At 50.5% G+C, this 25,031-nt stretch overlaps 1 protein-coding gene across 2 annotated transcripts; it reads left to right on the forward strand.

Annotated features, from left to right (window-relative positions):
- Positions 1-902: 902 nt before the first annotated feature.
- UBQLN4 (ubiquilin 4) lies at positions 903-20,526 on the forward strand. 2 transcript variants are annotated; one of them, XM_033200535.1, is made up of 11 exons: positions 903-1,134; positions 2,877-3,028; positions 3,406-3,623; positions 4,174-4,436; positions 6,067-6,225; positions 11,430-11,655; positions 13,373-13,512; positions 14,050-14,133; positions 14,299-14,414; positions 14,615-14,801; positions 18,708-20,526. In XM_033200535.1, exons 1-11 carry the CDS (start codon positions 1,027-1,029, stop codon positions 18,858-18,860), a joined length of 1,806 nt encoding a protein of 601 aa, XP_033056426.1. In that variant the 5' UTR covers positions 903-1,026; the 3' UTR covers positions 18,861-20,526. The 2 variants fall into 2 exon arrangements, with proteins under 2 accessions (XP_033056426.1, XP_033056427.1); XM_033200536.1 differs by having other exon boundaries at positions 994-1,134; positions 2,941-3,028; positions 18,708-19,217.
- The last annotated feature ends 4,505 nt before the right edge of the window (positions 20,527-25,031 follow it).

The raw sequence follows: 25,031 nt of genomic DNA on the forward strand, positions 1-25,031 counted from the left end.
CCGCCGCGGGGGTCTCTGGGAATCGTAGTTCCTCGTGACCTCGCGAGGCACCCTGGGAAGTATAGTTCGCCTTTCTAGGCGGACCACGCGGTTGTGGGGGCGGAAAAGAGCGGGAGTGAAAGGACAGCTGCATCGCTGGAAGGACATTTAACCCCTTCGGGGAGAAAGGAGTCAACGTGTCCGCTTGGCAGTCCACGATTCAATAATTATACTACATCCTCATATTTGTCAGGCACGCCTTTGGTTACTTTCAAAACGGTTTTTTCCGTTATGCACAATTCTGTGCGATGAGGAGAGAGGTACTATTATTATCTTGAGGAAATCAAGGCTCTGAAAGGCCACGCAGCCAAAACCCAGCTCCCTGGAACCGTTCGCAACAGACCATTTAGGCCGCGACCCTCGGGACTATAGGGTCAATCCCAGAGCTGAGATCCTAAGTGGACGTGCTTGGTGGGAAAACCCAACCTCCAAGTCGGGAAAGGCCCCTGGCCTGGAAGGGACTTGGGGCTTCCAAGAAAGACCAAGTTATCACAGGGAACGGAGATAAAGCGGAGACACACAAAGTCCTTTGTCCCGGAGCAGTTAGCTGCGGAGGGGGCGGGGAGGCTTTGGGCTGGAGGGGACGGCGGCACGGCTCGGGCGGGCAGCGTTGGGCCACGGTCTCCCGCGGGAGTTCGCCCTCGCCCCCGCAGTGAAGGGCACGCCCCTTCCCGCGCACAGAGCCTCCCCAGGAGCCCCCGCTTGGGGAGACCCTGGCCGGGTTCCGGACCTGGGGTTTGGTCCTGGGCGGACCCCGCTGCAGTGGTCCCCCCGGTCCGCCCGGGGCGCTGTGGCTGCGGCTGGTCTGGAGGGGGCGGTGAAGCCTCGGGGAGGGGAGGGGAGAGGAGGGGAGGGGAGGGGAGGGGAGGGGAGAGGTGGAGAGAGGGGAGTGTTGGAGGCGCTGGAGCCGAGCCGGGCAGGCCGGACGGGCGGGGAGGAGGAGGAGCCGGGCGGGCTGGCGGGCGGCCGGGTGGCGGCGGCGGCGGCATGGCGGAGCCGAGCGGGGCCGAGACGAGGCCCCCCATTCGGGTCACCGTCAAGACCCCCAAGGACAAGGAGGAAATTGTGATTTGCGATCGAGCCTCGGTCAAGGAGGTAGTACAGCAGGCGGGAGGCCGGGGGAGCGCGGAGGAGGGGTCTGCGAAGAGATGGGGGCCTCCCTCACGGTCTGGTGTCCCGGAGGGCCCCGGAGAGGAGAGCGGGGGCCAGCTGGGACTCCGAGGAGCTGAAGGGAAGGAGAGTCGGGTAGGGGGCGCCCTGCGAGGGGAGATCTTGGGGAGCGTGGCGCGTGTTGGGGGGCGGGTTTTGCCTTGTGGCCTGGGCTGGGGGCGTGGTGGAGAGTGAGGAGGGGACGCCTTGCACCGGGAAGGGGGAAGGACCCTGGGTTTGAGGGGAGTGTGCCGGAGTGGGGGCCCAGGCAAGGTGCTAACCGAGAGAACGGGCCGGGGGCAGGCGGAGAGCGCCGGCGCCTACTCTGTGCCTCAGAGAACGCCCAGTGTTCTCTGAGCGACGGGGCTGTCGGGGGAGGATTTCCCTGTGCCCAGATCCTTCCCACTCTTTGAAATCGACGTGGTTACATTTGGTTCTCAGCTCTTCTGAGATTTACACGGTGTGCAGTAGGTGCTCAATAAAATCTTGTTGAATGAGGGACTGTTGCCTGTGCTCGCCACCCACTGTGGCCGCTCCATAATTTCACATAGGCGGGGCTTAAGATAGGCCATCTGGTTGGAAGAGAGGGATCTGGAAGCTGCCTCTGCTTAACAAGTGCACTGTTTCTACTTAAAGTGTGTGTTGTTGTTTTGTTTTGTGTTGTGTTTTGGAGGGGCTGGTAGAATTTGGGAAGTCTAACTCCATCCTTGCTCCCTCCCTAACCACATAGAATTACTAAATTTCAGAATTTAAATACTGTACTGTTCCCTGCAAAGCTGAATTTGAAAATGGCTATCATTGAGAGACTGTATGTTTAGTTAAGAGCCTGGACTTTGGTGTCAAGACCTGAGTTCTGGTCTGCCTGTGGCAAGTTACCTTACCTCACTGATCCTCAGTTTTCTCATCTTTAAAATGGAGATAAGGCTGGGCGTGGTGGCTCACGCCTGTAATCCCAGCACTTTGAGAGTCGTAGTTGGGTGGATCCCCTGAGGTCAAGAGTTCAAGACCAGCCTGACCAACATGGTGAAACCCCATCTCTACTAGAAATACAATTAGCCAGGCATGGTGGTGTGTGCCTGTAGTCCCAGACACTCGGGAGGCTGAAGCAGGAGAATCACTTGAACCTGGGAGACAGAGGTTGCAGTGACCCGAGATCGCGCCACTGCACTCCAGCCTGGGCGACAGAGCGAGACTCCATAAAAATAATAATAAAATAAAATGAAGATGATAATATACTATATCTTTAACTCGTGAATAGGTAGTGCTCAATAACTGACATCTATTTGTTGTAGTTGTTACGAGAATGCTGGAAATAGAGAGGAGAGAAAATTGGGTCTCAGAAGGCTGAAGGTCCAAGGCTGTTGAAGGAGTTGGGGTGGGGGGAGGCTGCCCTGCCTCACAGAGAACTAGTTGGAGGGACTGAAGCTGGGAGGCAGATGGCAACAAGAGCTTTCTCAGGTGGGAGACTCTGGGATGGAGCTGAGAGAAGAGCCTCTCACTGGTTCATCTCCTTTGTTAAGAAAGGAGATGCTTATTGCAGCTGGAGGAATGGCATCGAGACTACAGAAAGGACTTCCCATGACTAGAGATGAGAGCAAGAGAGTGCAGAAGCTGTTGAAGAAGAGTCAGGGTCCCTGGTAGGGGGAGTCCAGGCAGCCTCCACAGTGACCTCTGCCTCTTGATCACAGTTCAAAGAGGAAATCTCCCGGAGGTTTAAGGCTCAGCAGGATCAGCTGGTCCTGATCTTCGCAGGCAAGATCCTCAAGGATGGGGACACACTGAACCAGCACGGAATCAAGGACGGGCTCACTGTCCATCTGGTCATCAAGACCCCTCAGAAGTAAGTTCAGTAGCAGAGCAGATCCAGCTTCTGATTAGGCCTCCCCATCTAATACTTTCTCACTCATTGCTAGACCATACCCAGAGGGCCTAAGCTGAGGCCCAGGCAGGTAGCTCCTGGATGAATATGATCTCATCTCTAGGGGAAGGGAACCTGATTTACCACTCCCAGAATGCCCTGAAGACAGATAATACTAGCTCCTTTCTCCCTCTGCTGGTTTACTGACTGCCCTCCAGCCATCACCCCACTCCAGCCTCAGGGCTGCTAGGAGGGGGCTTGAGTTAAAATAGTAGTCCCACAGCAAGCACAGAGATTGTCGAGGTACCTTCCCTTTTCTAGTGCTCACTCCAACAGGATTCTCCTTTCTCTGTCCTCAGGGCTCAAGATCCAGCTGCTGCCACTGCTTCTTCCCCCTCCACACCTGACCCTGCCTCAGCACCCTCCACCACGCCTGCTTCACCCGCCACCCCTGCCCAGCCCTCCACCTCTGGCAGTGCCTCTTCGGATACTGGCAGTGGAAGCCGGAGGAGCAGTGGTGGGGGCCCCTCTCCAGGGGCTGGGGAGGGACCCCCCAGTGCTACTGCGTCCATACTCTGTAAGCCCTCAGAGGGGAGAGCACACTCTTGTTTGGGGTTGGGGAGTTGGGGAAAGCCAAGAGGAGGAAGAAACAGGAGTTCCTGATCCTGGTCTGATGGGGTAGGGGACCTCATGACATAGAGTTCCAGACATTGATACTTGATTCAAGTTGGGGAAAAAATTAGTCTGAGGAGTTCTCAGAGGTGGGGATCATGGCTAAGGGTTAGGAGTGAGGGGAGAAATGGGGTTGGGGATGTGGAAGACTGTGAGTCTGGGGAAAAGTTAGATCCAGCAGTAGCCAGATGGGCCACTCATTCAACAGACCATTGCTGGTTGCCTTCTCTCTGCTCAGTTCTATGTTTGGTGCAGCCTCAGCCTTCAGAGAGGCCTCAGTCTAGTAGGCTCACATTTTTTTGCCAGCAGTGGATCAGGGCTAGGCTGTGGGAATGATTGGAAGAGGAACATGTGAGAAGCATTTGGGGCCTGTCCTGGAGATCCAAATTCAGTGGCTCTGGCTAAGTGAGGACAGGGATCTTGTGGCAGACTGTGACCCTGCCCCCCTCCCACAGCTGGCTTTGGGGGCATCCTGGGGCTGGGCAGCCTGGGCCTGGGCTCTGCCAACTTCATGGAGCTGCAGCAGCAGATGCAGAGGCAGCTGATGTCCAATCCTGAGATGCTGTCGCAGATCATGGAGAACCCCCTGGTCCAGGATATGATGTCTAACCCTGACCTGATGCGTCACATGATCATGGCTAACCCCCAGATGCAGCAGCTGATGGAGCGGAACCCTGAGATCAGCCACATGCTCAACAACCCTGAACTCATGAGGCAGGTGAGTATGAGAGGGCTAGAGAGCTGGAGGACGCTGGTGCCCAGCCATGCCCTGCCCAGCCTTTCCTACTTCGTCCTTCATTGGTTTGTTCATTCATGTATTCAGCAGTTTTGAACACTGGAGGTACAGGGATGAAAAGACAGGCCTAGCTCTTCAGGAATTCCAGATGTCAAAGGGAAGTGGGACAAGTAAACCAGCAATTAGAATACAATGTGGTCAGTGCTATCATAAGGATAATCACGGAATCCTCTAGGGGCATAAAGAAGAGCTCCTGACCCTACCCTGAGGCTTAGAGGAGGCCTTAAGAAATGTCACCAAGCTGAGACCCAAAGGAGGAAAACGAACCAGGGGGAAAAAAAGAGAAGAGCATTCAGGGCCAAGGGACAGCAAATATCAAGGCCTGGGAGTGAAAGATAGTAGGTTGTTTGGGGAGCACTGTGGCTGGGCAGGGCCCAGTTGGGAAGGGAGACTGTTGTGATGTTGCTCTTTGGGAGTTCCAGCTCATGGTCCACTCCACCAGAGGATCAGAGTAGACGATCTTCCCAGCAGGGCTGTGGACACCAGTGTTGGACTCACCAGAAGATAAGTTATGTAAGATCAAGGACTTGTGAGTGTTTTGTTCACTGTCTAGAACAGTGCCTGGTGCATAGTAGTCACGCAGTAAATATGTATTGAATGAATGAATTACAGGACAAGAGATCAGAGTTCTAGGAAGCTGGGCATATCAGTTATAAAGGTGTCTTAGAAAAGGCAAGTGTGGAGCAGATTTGGGAAGGAGAGGGAATGTATTCCAAGTTGAATGGGAACAAGTAGTTACAGTCATTTTTCTGTGATGAACTCCCCTGGGGTTGACATAGCCACCTCTTATTGAGATTGTGCCATTGACTCCATAGAAGAAAGCCCCCATCCTCAGTGTTTCTCAAGGTTCAGGCAGGCCAAAGACTTGGAGGTGGGAATTAGAGGGTGTCAGTAGCTTTATTCCAGCCTGAATCCTTTCCTTCCCCAACTTGCAGTCATTTACCAGGAATCACAGTATGGTCTTGGACAGACCGACCAACCTGGCTTTGAACACTGTCTTCACCACTCAGTGACTGTGTGTCCCAGGGCAGCCAGGGCAGCAAGTCAGTTAACATCTCTGAGCCTGTTTGCTCATCTGCAAAATAGGGACAGAAATAACCACCTGAGATGGTTATTGTGGAGATTATATGACTTGAATTCTGTAAACTACTTGGCCCTGTGCCCATATACAGTAGGTGCTCAGTAGATGTTCATTTTCTCTTCTGCCTCCTCCCCTTTCTTTCTGTGTCCCTTCTGACTCAGTTTCCTTGTGCACCCTGACACTTCTTTGGACACTCTGAGCCTAAGGGAGGGAAGCTGCTGCCCTCACTTCAGCTGGGATCATTGTTCTCCACTAGAAAAAGCCAACCAAAATACCCACAGGGAGGCAGGCCTGGAGCCAAGATTACAGTAGAGGAAGGAAGTCCAGTTTATTCTACTTTCTGTCACTGTGGGGCAGTTCCTGGGCCCTGGTCCTGATCCTAACACAAACCCCCTTCCTCAAGGCCCACCCTTTTCCTAGGTTGGTGCTCCCCTGGTTCCAGGGCCCATCTTGTCTCTCTCCCTTGATCAGACAATGGAGCTTGCTCGGAATCCAGCCATGATGCAAGAAATGATGCGGAACCAGGATCGGGCCCTGAGCAACCTTGAGAGCATCCCTGGAGGGTATAATGCCCTCCGCCGCATGTACACGGACATCCAGGAGCCCATGTTCAGTGCTGCCCGGGAACAGGTGGGATCAAGGGCCAGGGTAGTGGGTCGGGCTGTCTGGGCTCAATATTCCCTGCCCCTACCCCAGGCAAACCTGGGTCTGCTCTTCTTTCTTTCCCCAGTTCCCTGAGGGGTGGGCCTTGGCTTGAAGGCAGTTCTCAACAGTGCATATCCGGGGATGGTCCAATTTGGCATGGACAAAAGATAAGCAGAGGTCCTTGTGGAAGTGGGTGAGGCATAGCATCCATCCAAGGAACTTGACATCCTTCTGACAAACTTCTTGTACCAGGGGCTCAAAGGCCAGGTGGCAGGCCTGAGGTCAGACGCCAGCCCTGATACAACATGTTTCAAGTATGGTCCATGGATCACCTGCATCAGAATCACCTGGGGAGCTTGTTGATAATGAGAATGGTCCCCACCTTTGAGCTGCTTATTGAATCCATTTCTAGGGTTGGGTCCCAGGATTATACATTTTTAAAAATGCTTTATGAATCCTATTCAAATACACACACACACACACAAAAAATAGATAAAAATATAGCATTCTTTTTTTTTTAAATCAATGTTGCCCTAACATGTTGCCATATATAATTTCAGGGCCCTTTGGTTTTTAATTTTTTTTCTGAGACAGAGTCTTGCTCTGTTGCCCAGGCTGGAATGCAGTGGCACAATCTCGGCTCACTATAGCCTCTGCTTCCCGGGTTCAAGCAATTCTCCTGCCTCAGCCTCCCTGGTAACTAGGACTACAGGTACATGCCACCACGCCCAGCTAACTTTTTGTGTTTTTAGTAGAGATGGGGTTTCACCGTGTTAGCCAGGATGGTCTCGATCCCCTGACCTCATGATCCACCCACTTCGGCCTCCCAAAGTGCTGAGATTACAGGCGTGAGCCGCTGCACCTGGCCATGGTTCTTTTTAAAAATTTAATTTTACATGAAACACATTCTATGTTTGTATGTTTGAAATTTCAAAAGTTGGCTGGGTGTGGTGGCTCACGCCTGTAATCCCAGCACTTTGGGTGGCCGAGGCGGGCGGATCACGTGGTCAGGAGATCAAGACCATCCTGGCTAACACAGTGAAACCCCATCTCTACTAAAAATACAAAAAATTAGCTGGATATGATGGTACGCGCTTGTAGTCTCAGCTACTTGAGAGGCTGAGGCAAGAGAATCGCTTGAACCCGGGCGGCAGAGGTTGCAGTGAGCCAAGATTGCGCCACTGCACTCCAGTCTGGGCGACAGAGTGAGACTCCATCTCAAAAAGAAAATTAAAAAGTTACACAAAGTAAACAAAACAGTATTCTAAAAAAGTATGGAAAAGTATATAGGCCAAAAAAAGGTTTACAGAAGGGATCCCTCTGTTTCCATCTCCCAGCCAGTTCTTTTCTACCTCAGTGGTAGCTAATGTTAGTGTTTTGTTTATTTTCCTAGACATATTTAATATTTGCAAATAAGACGTAGGTAGAGTTGTAGCCTTTACAAACCCCACTCCTATTCTTTTTCTCTCCAGAGGTAACTACTATGCTGAAGTTGAAATTGGGGTTTATCATTGTGATTCTTTCATTATCTATGTATATGTCTATAAACATCTATATATTGTCATATTTTTAAATATGAGGTGGTACCTGGTACCTTGCTGGTCTTATTATTTTGACTTGCTTTTTTTTTTTTGAGACGGAGTCTCACTCTTTCGCCCAAGCTGGAGTGCAGTGGCGCAATCTCAGCTCACTGCAAGCTCCACCTCCTGGGTTTAAGCAATTCTCCTGCCTCAGCCTCCTGAGTAGCCAGGACTGCAGGCGTGCACCACCACGCCAGGCTAAGTTTTTTTTTGAGACAAGAGTCTTGCTCTGTTGCCCAGACTGGAGCGCAGTGGCGCGATCTCCGCTCACTGCAACTTCCGTCTCTTGGGTTCACGCCATTCTTCTGCCTCAGCCTCCCAAGTAGCTGGGACTACAGGCGCCCGCCACCATGCCCGGCTAATTTTTTGTATTTTTAGTAGAGATGGGGTTTCACTGTGTTAGCCAGGAAGGTCTCGATCTGCTGACCTCATGATCTGCCTGCCTCAGCCTTCCCAAATGCTGCGATTACAGGCATGAGCCACCGTGCCCGGCCTAAGTTTTGTATTTTTTAGTAGAGATGGGGTTTCACCATATTGGCCAGGCTGGCCTCCAACTCCTGACCTTGTGATCCACCTGCCTTGGCCCCCAAAGTGCTGGATTACAGGTGTGAGCCACCGTGCTTGGCCGCTTTTTTTTTTTTTAAATACAACCTTTAAAAATGTTTTGTGTTTTTTTTTTTTTTTTTTTTTTTTTGAGACGGAGTCTCGCTCTGTCGCCCAGGCTGGAGTGCAGTGGCGCGATCTCGGCTCACTGCAAGCTCCGCCTTCCGGGTTTACGCCATTCTCCTGCCTCAGCCTCCCGAGTAGCTGGGACTACAGGCGCCCGCCATCTCGCCCGGCTAGTTTTTTGTATTTTTTAGTAGAGACGGGGTTTCACCGTGTAGACCAGGATGGTCTCGATCTCCTGACCTCGTGATCCACCCGTCTCGGCCTCCCAAAGTGCTGGATAACAGGCTTGAGCCACCGCGCCGGCCTGTGTTTTTATTTTGCTTTGTTTTGTTTTGTTTTGTTTTTTTGAGACGAAGTTTCACTCGTTGCCCAGGCTGGAGTGCAATGGCATGATCTCTGCTTACTGCAACCTCCGCCTCCTGGGTTCAAGTGATTCTCCTGCCTCAGCCTCCCGAGTAGCTAGGACTATAGGCGCCCACCACCACGCCCAGCTAATTTGTTTTGTATTATTAGTAGAGATGGGGTTTCACCATGTTGGCCAGGCCAGTCTTGAATTCCTGACCTCAGGTGATCCACCCACCTCAGCCTCCCAAAGTGCTGGGATTATAGGCGTGAGCCACCGTGCCCAGCCTAAAACTGAGAAACTTTAAAAATACTTAATTCATTTAAAAATGACAATTTATTACAAGTTGGTGGGGCACAGTGGCTCATGCCTGTAATCCCAGCATTTTGGGAGGCTAAGGCAGGTGCATCACCTGAGGTCAAAAGTTTGAGACCAGGCTGGCCAACATGGCGAAACCCCATCTCTACTAAAAATACAAAACTTAGCCAGGCGTGGTGGTGGGTGCCCATTGTCCCAGCTTCTCAGGAGGCTGAGGCAGGAGAATCACTTGAACCCTGGAGGCAGAGGTTGCAGTGAGTCGAGATCGTGCCATTGCACTCCAGCCTGGGCAACAGAGCACGACTCAGTCTCCAAAAAAAAAAAAAAAATGTATTACAAGTTAACATAAGTACCATTATTTTGAAAAATAACTTTGTTTTCCAAAACAAAACTTTAGAGGAAAGTGTGGCCTTGTTTTACATTTTTGCAGTTCTCTTTGGTGTCTGGCTTACTACAAGACAGCTGAGGCCGGGCGCGGTGGCTCAAGCCTGTAATCCCAGCACTTTGGGAGGCCGAGACGGGCGGATCACGAGGTCAGGAGATCGAGACCATCCTGGCTAACACGGTGAAACCCCGTCTCTACTAAAAATACAAAAAACTAGCCGGGCGAGGTGGCGGGCGCCTGTGGTCCCAGCTACTCGGGAGGCTGAGGCAGGAGAATGGCGTGAACCCGGGAGGCGGAGCTTGCAGTGAGCTGAGATCTGGCCACTGCACTCCAGACCGGGCGACAGAGCAAGACTCCGTCTCAAAAAAAAAAAAAAAAAAAAAAAAAAAAGACAGCTGATTCTCAGATCTGCATTCAGTTGCAATGTCACATGTCTTGTAGACTTTGGAAAACTCCACTGTATCCTCATGAGAGAATAAGAGTGAAAAGGCAAATTCATGTCTTAGAATTATGAAAACAGTTTTAACGCTTGCAGGGGTCCCAGGACCACGCTTTGAGAACCGTTGTTTTAGAGGAGTTTTATAGGCATTAGAATAAATGTGTCAGGCACATAGTAGGTGCTCAATAAATGATGGTTGTTATCACTGTGGGTAGTTTAGGAAAAGATATTTCGTCCTTAGAGTGTACCAGGAAGAATAAAGCAGAGCCCAGAACAAGGTGGGGTGGGGTGAGGTGCTAGGCAAGTATCAGAACAGGAAATCTGAAACAGGGACAGAGGCTGAAACCATGGTGTATGAACCCTGGCCTGTGAGCTCTGTTATCTGAACAGGCATCCGGTGAGGTGAGGGGAACAGCTCAAGAGTAGGAGAATCCTTGGTCAGCCCCAGTCCCCATGGCCCAGTTTGAATAAACAGGAAAAGCAACTCAATATGAAACCCTGTGGTGGAGAGGAGCTGAGGTAGGACCACCTAGGAACTCAGGAGAGGGAGCTACTGAGCATTTAGACCATGAGAAAGGCTGACTAGGGAAAACTGAGTCTGGGACTCCCTCAGTCAGAGCTCTGTGCTAGGTGCTGGAGGGGAGGAGGTTCCGGTGTTGCCTTTAGGCAGCATACCTTCCCATGGGGTGTGGACCTGGGACATCCTGGGGAGCACAGTGAGAAGCCTGGTAGGGCGAGGTGGATCAGAAGTAGACTGAGGCTTGTTCGGCTGAAGCAGCCAGTGTGTAGAGGTAGGTGTTGGAGCGGGAGGGGAAAATCTAGAGAGGGCATATTTTGCCGGAGGTGTGTTCTGCTAGAGGCCGCCACTGTGGTGTGCTGGGGTGGACAGAGAATGCCAGGTAGGGGACCTGGGGAGTGAGGGAAAGGTTCTGAGGAGTTAGGATTAGTCCAAGGAGGCTGGGGAAAGGGAAGGTCGGGGTTCAGGTAGAGAGCCAGATTTGACAGCCCACTCCCATTAAGCCAGTAGTTACTTATTGAGCACCTACTTGTGTCGGGCCTGGGGATGCACAAGCAAATCTGACATTGTCTCTGCCCCTTGAGGTACAGGAACACAAGTATTTGGCTACATAATGGGAAAAGTATGTGTAAAGTGCAGTGGGTTACATAGGAGATGTTTAGAGACCAAATATTGAAAGCCACAATGGGGAATGGGAAATTTTCAGTCATCTGAGAGGTTCAGTTATGCAGTCACTAGCATCCGCTAGCTCCCACCCTGTAGAGCAAGGAAGGAGCTATCCATTGTGGGGCAAAGAACTGAACTGAGGACCTCCAAGGTCTTGGATCTCTCTCCCTTTTCTGGGGAAGGGGAGGCTATTAAGTAAGAGGAGAGAATGGGCCTAGCCCTTGTCCCTGATTTGCTTCAGTCCTTAACCCAAAACCTTTCCCTCCTCCCAGTTTGGCAACAATCCCTTCTCTTCCCTGGCCGGGAACTCCGACAGCTCATCCTCCCAGCCTCTGCGGACTGAGAATCGAGAGCCCCTCCCTAACCCCTGGAGCCCCTCGCCCCCCACCTCCCAGGCCCCCGGGTCCGGTGGGGAGGGCACCGGAGGATCGGGGACCAGCCAGGTGCACCCGACAGTCTCGAACCCCTTTGGGATCAATGCGGCTAGCCTGGGGTCAGGTATGTCCTAGGATGGAAGGAGCTTAGTGGGGTCACCAGGGCAGCCCCTCTGCCCCAGGACTGAATGGGTTTCATACTGCTCCAGGATTTTGAAGACAGAGGTGAGACTATCAAGGCCACAGAGGGGGCTCTGCCGTCTGGGACAGTGGCCGGGTGAGGGCTGGTTCTGGCCATGTCCTGATATCCCTGGGAGTGACCTAAGTAATGGCTCATGAGTAAACCAGGCCCCACTTCCTAAGCTCCATGAGCACCTCTGGTATTATCCAGTGTAAAAGGGTCAGACTGCTGTGGGGAGAGGGGGCTGGAGAGGAGAGGCAGATGTGAGGCTGAGGGAAAGGGATGTGCAGGGCTTGCCATGTACGGAAGAACAGGTTATGCACTGCTCAACCCTAGAGGATGCTCCATTTATCTGGACTATGACTGTACACATGGCCTGAGGGATGTCTTCAGCAGATGACCTAATTTCTCTGCACTCTGGGGGATATCTTGATTGGGAATGTTCCTTCCGTCTATGTGTTTTAGTTTCCTTATTTGTAAATAAGGACTGGAACTTGATCCATTATTTCATTATTATTATTATTATTATTATTTATTTTATTTTATTTTTATTTTTATTTTTTTTTTGAGACGGAGTCTCGCTCTGCTGCCCAGGCTGGAGTGCTGTGGCTGGATCTCAGCTCACTGCAAGCTCCGCCTCCCGGGTTCACGCCATTCTCCTGCCTCAGCCTCCCGAGTAGCTGGGACTACAGGCGACCGCCACCTCGCCCGGCTAATTTTTTGTATTTTCTAGTAGAGACGGGGTTTCACCGTGTTAGCCAGGATGGTCTCGATCTCCTGACCTCGTGATCCGCCCGTCTCGGCCTCCCAAAGTGCTGGGATTACAGGCTTGAGCCACCGCGCCCGGCCTATTATTTTTTTTTTTGAGATGGAGTCTCACTCTGTCACCCAGGCTGGAATGCAATGGTGCTTTCTCAGCTCACTGCAAGCCCTGCCTCCCAGGTTCAAGTGATGCTCCTGCCTCACCCTCCCAAGCAGCTGGGGACTACAGGCATGGGCCACTACGCCTGGCTAATTTTTTGTATTTTTAGTAGAGACAAGGTTTCACCATGTTAGCCAGGATGGTCTCCATCTCCTGACCTCGTGACCCACCCGCCTCGGCCTCCCAAAGTGCTGGGATTACAGGCGTGAGCCACCACGCCTGGCCTTCATCCATGATTTTAAAATTGTGCTCCTGCATCCTGGAAGGGTCTTCATCTCCAGGATGAGGAAGGACCCAATGGGAGAGGCTGCAGCCCTCCTGCCCCAGCTCCAGCCAGACTATTAACAAACTTGGTTTCTGAGTGAGATTTGGTGTGAGGAAAGGGTCTCTGCTGCTAAGACAAGTTTGATCTAGATGATATTTAATCATTTCTTTCCAAATCGGACATAATTTGAGCTTATGGCAGGAACAGTCCAGAGGGGCATAAATCAGACCCAGTTCCTAGCTGGCTTGCCCTTATCAAGTAAATGGAAAAGGGGCCAGGCCAAAGCAGGGCAAGATGACCTTGGACTTGGTAGAAACTTGGACTCATGCCCCAATCCTAGGGTGCCCACTGGACCATTGCTTTTCTGAGTTTTGTAGTCATTTGGTGTCTGAAGTAAGGTAGATTGAAGTGAGGCCTTTGGTTTCCATCTGGACCCTTTCTCTCCTGTTTTCTTTTTTTCCCCCTTGTCCTAGGGATGTTCAATAGCCCAGAAATGCAAGCCCTCCTCCAGCAGATCTCTGAAAACCCCCAGCTGATGCAGAATGTGATCTCAGCACCCTACATGCGCAGCATGATGCAGACGCTTGCCCAGAACCCCGACTTTGCTGCTCAGGTATCAAACCAGCATGAGGAGAGTGTTGTTGGGGAGAGAGTTTCTCTTGGCTGGGGGCAGTTTCTTGTGGTCAAAACACTGTGGAGCCGGACTGCCTGGGTTTGCATCCCAAGCTCTGCTACTTCCCAGCTGTGTGAGCTAAGCAAGTTATTTAGCCTCCCAGTTTCTTCATCTGTAAGATGATAATAAGAATAGTTCCTCCCTCCTATAGTTGTGAGGATTAAATGAGTTAATACACATTAAGTGCTTAGAACACGGCGTGTAACAGAGTAAGTTCTGTGTACCTGGAAATGTTAGCTGTCCTCATCATCATCAGACCCAGGGCTGAGCAGCCTGACTCCTCCTACTCTTCATTGCCCAGAGCATAGTTCCATTTCCTCTCACTGTCCCACTTAGGCCTTCAGGATTCTTTGAGATCCCTGGAGAAGCTGGCCAGATTTCCTGCAGTGGTAGGGGGTGCCGAGGGAGTCTGAGACTGTGGGGAAATTCTTAGGGTGAAAAGGCCCAGGTTTCCCCCTGCTACCTTCACCCTGGCAGATGATGGTGAATGTGCCGCTCTTCGCGGGGAACCCCCAACTGCAGGAGCAGCTCCGCCTGCAACTCCCAGTCTTCCTGCAGCAGGTGAGTGAGGAACCTAGATGGGTGGAGGTTGAGGGCAAGGGGTAGTCCCTGAAGCCCAATGGGTGGAAATGAAGTTGGGGCAGAGCTTGACTCTGGACTCCTAGTTGAGGTTGTCTCCTATTTCCTGCCACCTCTTGATGCCTTTCTCTGCTTATTTCCCACCAGATGCAGAACCCAGAGTCACTCTCCATCCTTACCAATCCCCGAGCCATGCAGGCATTGCTGCAGATCCAGCAGGGACTACAGACCTTGCAGACTGAGGCCCCTGGGCTGGTACCCAGGTGAGGGTAGGGCGGCAGGAGGGCAGCAAGGTTCTGGCAACTTCTCCCCTTCAACTCTTCTCTCTGCCACTCTCTCAGCATCCTTGTGTCTCTGAGGGTCTGTCTTCCTGTTTCTTCCAACTGCTTTTCCTTCTGGATCTTAACATTCTCATCACTTTCTTGGATGCCATCTCCTACCTCTTGGTCTCTCTTGCCTACAGCCTTGGCTCCTTTGGGATGTCCCGGACCCCAGCACCCTCAGCAGGCAGCAATGCTGGGTCTATGCCCGAGGCCCCCACTTCCTCGCCAGCCACGCCAGCCACATCTTCTCCAACAGGGGCTTCCAGTGCCCAGCAGCAGCTCATGCAGCAGATGATCCAGCTTTTGGCTGGAAGTGGAAACTCACAGGTACATGAGGCAGTGGGGGCAGGTGCTGGGAGCACCACTTTGATCCTGGGAGGTTTCAAGGGAAGCAATAGAATGGAGGCAGTAGGGCAAGCTTGGGAGTCAGGTCGTGTTCTGCCACTTACTAGCCTTGGGCAGGTTACTGATCCTCCCTGAGTTCAGTTTGTGCAGATGTGAAATAGAGATGAGAAGAGTAATGGTACTTACCGTGCACTACGTACTGTTCTAAATGCTTTAGATTTCGGAGCTCATTTACGACTCATTTACCGCATTCCTCACAACAGCTTCATGAGAAAGATATTATTATTATTTCTATGTTAAAGATGGGGAAAACTAAGGCCCAGAAAGGTTAAATGGTTTACTCACTTACTTAGCTAGTAGATAATGAAGCCAAGACTCAAACCCAGGCATTCCACCTCCAGAATTTGCACTATACCATTTCCGCTTATATCAAAGGATCCTTTTGCTAATTAAAGCAGCCCCCATCTCCGAGACTCTGGGGAGGGGGATTCTGCGAGGTGAGGTAACCAAAGCCCTGGGAAAGTCAAGGCCAGGGGCTGGCAGGAGGGGCAGGGATGACCTACCTTGAGTGAGCCTCTTAACCTTTCTCTGACCTCTGTGACTCATCTGGAAAAGCCATTCAACCAAAATGTATGTTTATATAGCTTTGTGCAAGGCACAAGAGAGCTAGACTAGGTGATATCCAGTCCAGGTGCAACCCAAGTTAAATTCTGTGGACTGGCCGGGTGCAGTGGCTCACGCCTGTAATCCCAGCACTTTGGGAGGCTGAGGCAGGCAGATCATGAGGTCAGGAGATCGAGACCATCCTGGCTAACATGGTGAAACCCCATCTCTACTGAAAACTACAAAAAAAAAAAAAAATTAGCCAGGTGTGGTGGCAGGCATGTGTAGTCCCAGCTACTCAGGAGGCTGAGGGAGGAGAATGGCGTGAACCCAGGAGGCGGAGCTTGCAGTGAGCCAAGATTGCGCCACTGCACTCCAGCCTGGGCAACAGAGCGAGACTCCATCTCAAAAACAAAAAAAGATTCTGTGGACTGTGATGAGAAGCAACAAGGAGCACTGGAAAGGGCTTTCTTTTTTTTTGAGGTGGAGTTTTGCTCTTGTTGCCCAGGCTGGAGTGCAATGGTGAAACCTCTGCCTCCCGGGTTCAAGTGATTCTCCTAGGATTACAGGCATGCGCCACCACACCCGGCTAATTTTTTGTATTGTTAGTAGAGATGGGGTTTCACCATGTTGTCCAGGCTGGTCTTAAACTCCTGACCTTAGGTGATCTGCCTGCCTTGGGCTCCCAAAGTGCTTGGCGCATGCCTATCATCCCAGCTACTCGAGAGGTTGAGGCAGGAGAATCACTTGAACCTGGGAAGCGGAGGTTGCAGTGAGCTGAGATCGTGCCATTGCACTCCAGCCTGGGCAACAAGAGCGAAACTCCATCTCAAAAAAAAAAAAAAAAAGCCAGGCCAGGAGTGTGACTCATGCCTGTAATCCCAATGCTTTGGGAGGCTGAGGCAGGAGGACTGCTTGAGGCCAGGAGTTCGAGACCAGCCTGAGCAATGCAGGGAGACCCAGTCTGTAAAAATTTTTTTCTTTTTAAAAAAAGCCTAGTGCAGGCTGGGCATGGTGGCTGACGCCTGTAATCCCAATACTTTGGGAGGCCAAGGCAGGTGGATCACTTGAGGTCAGGAGTTCAAAACCCACCTGGCCAACATGATGAAACCCTGTCTCTACTAAAAATACAAAAATTAGCCGGGCTTGGTGGCATGTGCCTGTAATCTCAGCTATTCGGGAGGCTGAGGCAGGAGAATCGCTTCAACCCGGGAGGCAGATCATGCCACTGCACTCCAGCCTGGGTAACAGAGCAAGACTCCGTGTCAAAAAAAAAACAACAAAAAAAGACCTAGTGCAGTGGCTCATGCCTGTAATCCTAGCATTTAGAGAGGCCAAGGCAGGAGGATCACTTGAGACCAGCCTGGGCAACATAGCAAGACCCTTTCTCTACTAAAAAAGTTTTTTTCTTTATTTTTTTTTTTATTTTTATTTTTTTGAGATAGAGTCTAATCACTCTGTCCCCCATGCTGGAGTGCAGTGTCACAATCTCGGCTCACTGCAACCTCCGCCTCCCGGGTTCAAGTGATTCTCCTGCCTCAGCCTCTTGAGTAGCTGGGACTATAGGCTCCTGTCACCACGCCCAACTAATTTTTGTATATATAGTCTCAGGGTATCACCATGTTGGCCAGTCTGGTCTCGAACTCCTAACCTCAGGTGATCCACCTGCCTGAGCCTCCCAAAGTGCTGTGATTACAGGCATGAGCCACCACGCACACGCACTTTTTTTTTTTTTTTAAGACGTACTCTGGGCCGGGCGCGGTGGCTCAAGCCTGTAATCCCAGCACTTTGGGAGGCCGAGACGGGCGGATCACAAGGTCAGGAGATCAAGACCATCCTGGCGAACACAGTGAAACCCCGTCTCTACTAAAAATACAAAAAACTAGCCGGGCGAGTGGCGGGCGCCTGTAGTCCCAGTTACTTGGGAGGCTGAGGCAGGAGAATGGCGGGAACCCGGGAGGCGGAGCTTGCAGTGAGCTGAGATCTGGCCACTGCACTCCAGCCTGGGCGACAGAGCAAGACTCCGCCTCAAAAAAAAAAAAAAAAAAAAAAAAAAAAAAAGACGTACTCTGTCGTCCAGGTTGGAGTGCAGTGGCGCAATTTCAGCTCACTGCAACGTCTGCCTCCCGGGTTCAAGCAATTCTTCTACCTCAGCCTCTCAAGTAGCTGGGACTACAGGCATGCACCACCACATCTGGGTAATTTTTTGTGTTTTTGGTAGACATGAGGTTTCACCATGTTGGCCAGGCTGGTCTTGAACTCCTGACCTCAGGCAAACTGCCAATCTTGGCCTCCCAAAGTGCTGGGATTATGGGCATGAGCCACCGTGCCCAGCCAAAAAAAATTTTTTTTTAAATTAGCTGGGCATGATGGTACACACCTGTAGCCCCAGCTACTCAGGAGGCTCAGATAGGAGGATCACTTGAGCCCAGGAGATAGAGGCTGCAGTGAGCTATGATTCTGCCACTATATTCCAGCCTGGGTGCAAGACGCTGTCTCAAAAAAAAAGGAAATACTTCTCCTTTATAGATAACCATTGATCAGTGAAACAAAATTAAATAGCTTCTTAACTGGGACCCTTCTTAGCCTTTCATATGGCTGTATGTGTGATGACTATTAGGAGGGGACTTAGAGGTCATGCTTACTATGCATCTTATTTGACCACAGAGTATCTGGCTTTTGGAGTGCCTGTTAACATCTCCAGTGTTTACAGAAGGTAATGAGGAATATACACTGACCTAGGCCTATCAGTTATCTTGAAAATCTAAAAAAGATATCCGTCTGCCATATTATTATGCAGTTATTTTATTTTATTTTATTTTATTTTATTTTTGAGACTTAGTCTCGCTTTGTTGCCCAGGCTGGAGTGCAGTGGCGCAATCTCACCTCACTGCAAGCTCTGCCTCTCGGGTTCATGCCATTCTCCTGCCTCGGCCTCCTGAGTAGCTGGGACTATAGGCGCCCACCACCATGCCTGGTGAATTTTTTGTATTTTTAGTAGAGATGGGGTTAGCCAGGATGGTCTCAATCTCCTGACCTCGTGATCCGCCCGCCTCGGCCTCCCAAAGTGCTGGGATTACAGGCGTGAGCCACCGCGCCCGGCCATTACACATTTATTTAGGACTTGGGACCTAGGCTCCTGGGCCCCCATTTGCAGCTCATCTTTCCTGCCCTCCTGATTGACTCAGGATACTAGAGAAGACCTGCTGGTCTTAGAAACTCTTAATTCAAATAGGGACCCCAAGATTCATCCTGTGCCCACTTCACAAGGCCTGTCCCCTCCAGGTGCAGACTCCAGAAGTGAGATTTCAGCAGCAGCTGGAGCAGCTCAACTCCATGGGCTTCATCAATCGTGAGGCCAACCTGCAGGCCCTGATTGCTACAGGAGGGGACATCAATGCAGCTATCGAGAGACTGCTGGGCTCCCAGCTCTCCTAATCCCTCGGCCCATGCCTCCTGCCTCTCTCCTCCCTCGATGTCAGCGTTTGGTTCTTCTGTCAACCCTTACCCTCTGCAGCTTGTCATCCCTTCCATCTTCTCCCTCATCCTCTCCAAACAGCAGAGTGACTTTAGAGGCATGGGCTCCAACCCCTTAGCTCTGTCTGAGAATTATGGTTTTACTGCTACATCTCTAACAGAATCTTCTCTCCTGGTCTCCTTGAGCAGTGCTACTTAAATCGTTTTCACAGTTTCATTGATTGACTCTACCTCCTTGCCCCACACCACCTTTTGCAATCTTTAAACTTTCAGTGGCTGTGCAGAGTCGAAGGAGGAACCAGCTGTCTGGTTTACTGGAACATAGTCTTCCATCTATACCACTAGGGTTTTGTCTTATGTTTAGTTTTGGTAACTCTCTTCCTTCTTTTTCTCCCTACTCCCCACCCCTAGCCCAACCAATGCTAGAATTTCTTGCTCTGCAGGAGGAGCAGGTGAAACACGTGGTGATTTTCCTCCTCAGCCCCTATTCTGGTCACTTCATTGAGCACTTTTTCATGGGCACTGTTGGGACTTCCAGGGTAAAGAGGAAGACGCTCGTTCTCTCTGTCTGAAGAGGGAGATGAGACAGCCCTCTGGACAGGAATTAACAAACCCTGGACCAGCCCAGTGGAAACTGGTGTGAAAGAGGAGGGAATGAGATTATTCAGAGGAAGGGAATAGGGGAGACAGCCTGAGTAAAAGGCTTGGAAGTTGGAATTGGGGAGCAGAAGCACTCATAGCTCTTTTAGGCAGAAGAATCCAGACCCAGGCTGGCAGAAGAGACTTAGAGATGCTAATGGAAGTTGAACTGAAGAAAGGAGCTCAATGAAGCTAAGCGCCGTGCCCCACGAGGGGTCATATTGGCTTTATTTCCTCAAACACACGTGCTTATATGCACACACACACATTTCCATGGACCCAGGACTTGCTTGTGTCCCCAGGCACCAGTAATTTGAGCCCCCCTCCAAAGACATGAAGGGGGTTGGGGTCTGTGTGAGTAGTGGGGAGGTGCGTGTGTATCCGCATGTGTCCTTACACTCTTAAGTTGTGTGGGAAGTGGATTCTTTGTTGGTTTCTGGTTCAGAGTGCTTTCCCACTACCAGAGAAAAGTGGGTAAAAGGGTCAGTCCATTGCAGGAATACAGGAGAGCTAGGTCCCTTGGGGCTCTGGATGCTGGGTAACCCAGAGGTAATGTGGGTATCCTTTCGGAAGCTGTCAGAGCTGTGACTAGCACCCTTATCACCCCTCACTGCCTTGTGGGAATAGTAGAGGGTTTTTTTTTCGTCCAGAGCCCCTGGGCTTTCAGTTCTTAACTATTTCCCTCCAGGCCAGAAAGTTTTCTTTAAGGAAGGAGAGGAGAGGGTGGCAATGATGCCTTTGATCTGGAATTGGACATTGCTCTGTCAGAGCACAGAGGAGGCTCATATCACTTCTTCCCTCTACTTGGCCCAGCTGCTTGGAGGACCGACCCCATGGCTGAGAATATGATGGCAAGAGGAACAGAGTTTGCTCCAAGTGGGAAAGGGTCCCAAGCAGTCCAGAGAAGATGTCTGTGTGGCTTTCCCTCCCTACCTCCCCCAGCTCCCACACTGGCCTTTGTAAATAAATGGCGTGGTCTTTGTTGTGAGAGTGTGTTTGCGTTTGTTTTTTGAGGAAGAAGAAACTGGCTGAAGACAACTTCTTGGTTTTCCAGGGCAAGAATTGTGATCTAGAGGAATTTGAGGTTTAGTTCAGTTACTACAGATGTTAAGAGATATTAAAAGTGGCTGAGATCACGCCATTGCACTACAGCCTGGGCAACAAGAGCGAAACTCCGTCTCAAAAAAGCAAATATTAAAGGTTTTAGCCTGGTAACATAGGGAGACCTTGTCTCTACAAAAAATTTAAAAATTAGCTAGGCGTGGTGGTATGGGCCTGTAGTCCCAGCTATGTGGGAGGCCGAGGCAGGAGAATCACTTGAGCCCAAGAAGTCAAGCTGCAGTGAGCTGTGATTGCTCTGCTACACTCCAACCTTGGTGACAAAGTGAGACCCTGTATCAAAAGAAAAAATATATATACATATACAGAGAGAGAGAGAAGGTTAAGGGATAACTGACGATGGAGGTATCAATAATATATGACTTGGGAATGGGGAGGATTGCATTCTTCCATTCCCTATCCTTAAGACCATTGGGTATCTGAGATCTCTTCTCCCCCTTCCCCTTAGGGTCAGGTGTGGTAGAGGAAAATATGAATTGTAAGATTATTGCCTCCATCCTCTGATCTTTTGGCAAGATTGCCCTCCCCTTACCTTAGGTTAGAAAGTAAAACAAGGCCAGGCATGGTGGCTCACGCCTGTAATCCCAGCACTTTGGGAGGCCGAGGCGGGTGGATCACAAGGTCAGGAGTTCGAGACCAGCCTGGACAAGATGGTGAAACCCTGTCTCTACTAAAAATACAAAAATTAGCCAAGCACAGTGGCAGGCGCCTGTAATCCCAGCTACTTGGGAGGCTGAGACAGGAGAATCCCTGGTACCAGGGAGACAGAGATTGCAGTGAGCTGAGATTGTGCCACGCCCTCCAGCCTAGAGGCGACAGAGCAAGGCTCCGTCGCAAAAAAAAAAAAAAAAAAAAAGTAAAACAAAAACAAGAACTCTTGTAGTCAGGTTTTCTGCAAGTGATATTTGGTAGTTATTAATCTTAAGCTCTGAGACTAAACCTAGCATTACCACTAATCATGTAAGTTTGAGGAAGTCTTTTCACACCTGTGGGGTTTTATCTTTTGTACAGTGAAGTTATGGACTACGGTTTTGTGAAACATGAATAAGCCAAGAGTGGGAGGTTCTACTTTGATAATGGTAGACTAGATGCCTGAGATCAATACTCTCACTAGATATTTTAAAATCTGGGAAAAATACATGAAAAATCTAAAAAGCATCAAAGGGTGAATAAGACTGCCTGGGAACCCAGAGGGGAAAGAAAGCTCTAAAGACTGGCTGCCTTTGATCTAGAGGCCTATTAGGAAAAGGTTGCTGAGAGGCTGAGCTGTGGTTTTGTTTTGTTTTGTTTTGTTTGAGATGGAGTTTCACTCTTGTTGCCCAGGCTAGAGTGCAGTGGTGCAATCTCAGCTCACTGCAACCTCCCCCTCCCAGGTTCAAGTGATTCTCCTGCCTCAGCCTCCCGAGTAGCTGGGATTACAGGCACGTGCCATCACGCCCAGAAAATTTTTGTATTTTTAGTAGAGACGGGGTTTCACCATGTTGGGCGGGCTGATCTCGAACTCCTGACCTCAGGTGATCCACCAGCCTGGGCCTCCCCAAGTGCTGGGATTACAGGTGTGAGCCACCACGCTCCACCCTAAGCTGTGTTTTTGAGGGCCTTGAAGGAGTGGGAGAGCTAAAGGGACAAAAAGTTGGAATCTGCCAGCCTGTGTATATATATATATATATATATTTTTTTTTTTTTTTTTTTTTTTCCTTTGAGATGGAGCCTCGCTCTGTTGCCCAGGCTGGAGTGCAGTGGCATGATCTCCGCTCATGGCAACCTCCACCTCCCAGGTTCAAGCAGTTCTCTGCCTCAGCCTCCCAAGTAGCTGGGATTACAGGCTTCCGCCACCATGCCCAGCTGATTTTTGCATTTTTAGTAGAGACGGGGTTTCACCATCTTGGCTAGGCTGGTCTTGAACTCCTGACCTCGTGATCCACCCACCTCAGTGTCCCAAAGTACTGGGATTACAAGCGTGAGCCACTGCGCCCAGCCTTGTTTGTTTTTGAGACACAGTCCTGCTCTGTTGCTGAATCTGGAGTGCAGTGGTGCTGTCATGCACTGACTCCAGATTCAACCTCCTGGGCTCAAGCAACCGTCCTTCCTGCCTAAGTCTCCTGAGTAGCTGGGACTATAGAGGCATGGGCCATCTCGCCCAGCCAGAAAATACATTTTAAAGCAACTAGAGAATAAAGACACTTTATTCTCAAAGGAGCAATAGACTGCTACTTGCAGGCTGGGCGCAGTGGCTCACGTCTGTAATCCCAGCACTAAAAATATAAAAATTAGCTGGGCATGGCGGTGCACACCTGTAGTCCCAGCTACTCAGAGGCTGAGACAGGAGAATTGCTTGAACCCGGGAGGCAGAGGCTGCAGTGAGCCGAGATCGCACCAGTGCACTCCAGCCTGGGCGGCAGAGCGAGACTCAGTTTCAAAAAAAAAAATGAACAGAAGAAAAAGAAAGAAGGGGATGGGCTGGGTGCAGTGGCTCACACCTGTAATCTCAGCACTTTGAGAGGCCAAGGCGGGAAGATTGCTTGAGCCCAGGATTTTGAGACCAGTCTGGGCAACATGATGAAACCCCATCTCTACAAAAAAATTAAAAAATTAGCTGGGCATGGGCTGGGCGCAACGGCTCATGCCTGTAATCCCAGCACTTTGGGAGACTAAGGCGGGTGGATCACCTGAGGTCAGAAGTTCGAGACCAGCCTGGCCAACATGGTGAAACCCCATCTCTACTAAAAATACAAAAATCAGCTGGGCACGGTGGCTTACGCCTGTAATCCCAGGACTTTGGGAAGCTGAGGCAGGTGGATTGCCTGAAGTCAGGAGTTCAAGACCAGCCTGGCCAACATAGTGAAACTGCATCTCTACTAAAAACACAAAAAATTAGCTGGGCATGCTGGCGGGCACCTGTGAGATTGCACCATTGCACTCCAACTGGGGCAATAAGAGCAAAACTCTGTCTCAAAAATATAAATAAATAAAATTAAAATTAAAATACAAAAATTAGCTGGGCATAGTGGCAGGTGCCTGTAATCCCAGCTACTTGGGAGGCTGAGGCAGGAGAATCATTTGAACCCGGGAAGTGGAGGTTGCAGTGAGCTGAGATTGTGCCATTGCACTCCAGCCTGGGCGACAAGAGCAAGACTCTGTCTCAAAAAAAAAAAAAAAAAAATTTCGGGGCATGGTGGCGCACACCTGTAATCCCAGCTACTTGGGGGGCTGAGGTGGGAGGATCACTTGAGCCCTGGAGATTGACGCTGCAATGACCCATGATGGCCCCACTGCACTCCACCCTGGGCAAGAGTGGAACCCTGTGTCAAAAAAAAAGAAAAGAAAGAAAAAGAAGGAAGTAAAACAAAACAAAGAGAAAGAAGGGCGGGAGGGAGGGAGGGAGGGAGGGAGGAAGGAAGGAAGGAAGGAAGGAAGGAAGGAAGGAAGGAAGGAAGGAAGGAAGGGGCCAGGCGCAGTGGCTAACGCCTGTAATCCCAGCACTTTGGGAAGCCAAAGTGGGCAGATCACAAAGTCAGGAGATTGAGACCATCCTGGCTAACACAGTGAAACCCCCTCTTTACTAAAAATACAAAAAAAAACTAGCTGAGTGTGGTGGCGGGCGCCTGTGGTCCCAGCTCCTCGAGAGGCTGACACAGGAGAATGGCAGGAACCTGGAAGGCGGAGCTTGCAGTGAGGGGAGATCATGCCACTGCACTTCAGCCTGGGCGACAGAGCAAGACTCCGTCTCAAAAAAAAAGAAAAGAAAAGAAAGAAAGAAAGAAAATAATGGCGGAAAGAAAGAAAAAGAGAAAGAGAAAGAAAAAGAAGGAAAGAAAGAGAAAGAGAAGAGAGAGGGAGGGAGGGATGGAGGGAAGGGAGAAGGAAGGAAGGAGCAAGAAAATAGGATGTTCAAAGAGATAAAGTGGTGCAGGGATTGAATACATCTAGCAAAAAAAAAAAAAAAAATAGAGGAAAACCTGGAATCATCAGGCTCACACATGACATTCACAAAAATAAAATGTGCTTTATTTCTAAGTGGAAGGATTACACTCTCTGCTCTTCTGGCTTCTGCCCAGAGCTTTCCTTGGAGCCCCTTGGAGATCTGGACCATCACCCATTAGTGAAGCTCACAGCTGAGTCAGTCTTGCCTGGGCTCCTTGTTGCTCCAGGGTCGGATGCCTTGTTTTCCTCCACTGACTTCTGCTTCCTGTGGCAGCAGCTACATAAGTATTGGCAAAACATGGACAGACTCCAGCCAGACAACTTGGTTTCATTGGTGGATAAGCTCAAGCTACTTTCCAAGTGCTCAGGTGCTCCTTGTGCCTCACTTGGCAGATTCTTGAGTATGGGCATTGCCTCCGTCTTGTCCTAGGTGATTGCAAAGAGGTAGGG

This window comes from Trachypithecus francoisi, unplaced genomic scaffold (assembly GCF_009764315.1).
Source record: "Trachypithecus francoisi isolate TF-2019V2 unplaced genomic scaffold, Tfra_2.0 Lachesis_group5, whole genome shotgun sequence".
NCBI classification, from domain to species: Eukaryota; Metazoa; Chordata; class Mammalia; order Primates; family Cercopithecidae; genus Trachypithecus; species Trachypithecus francoisi.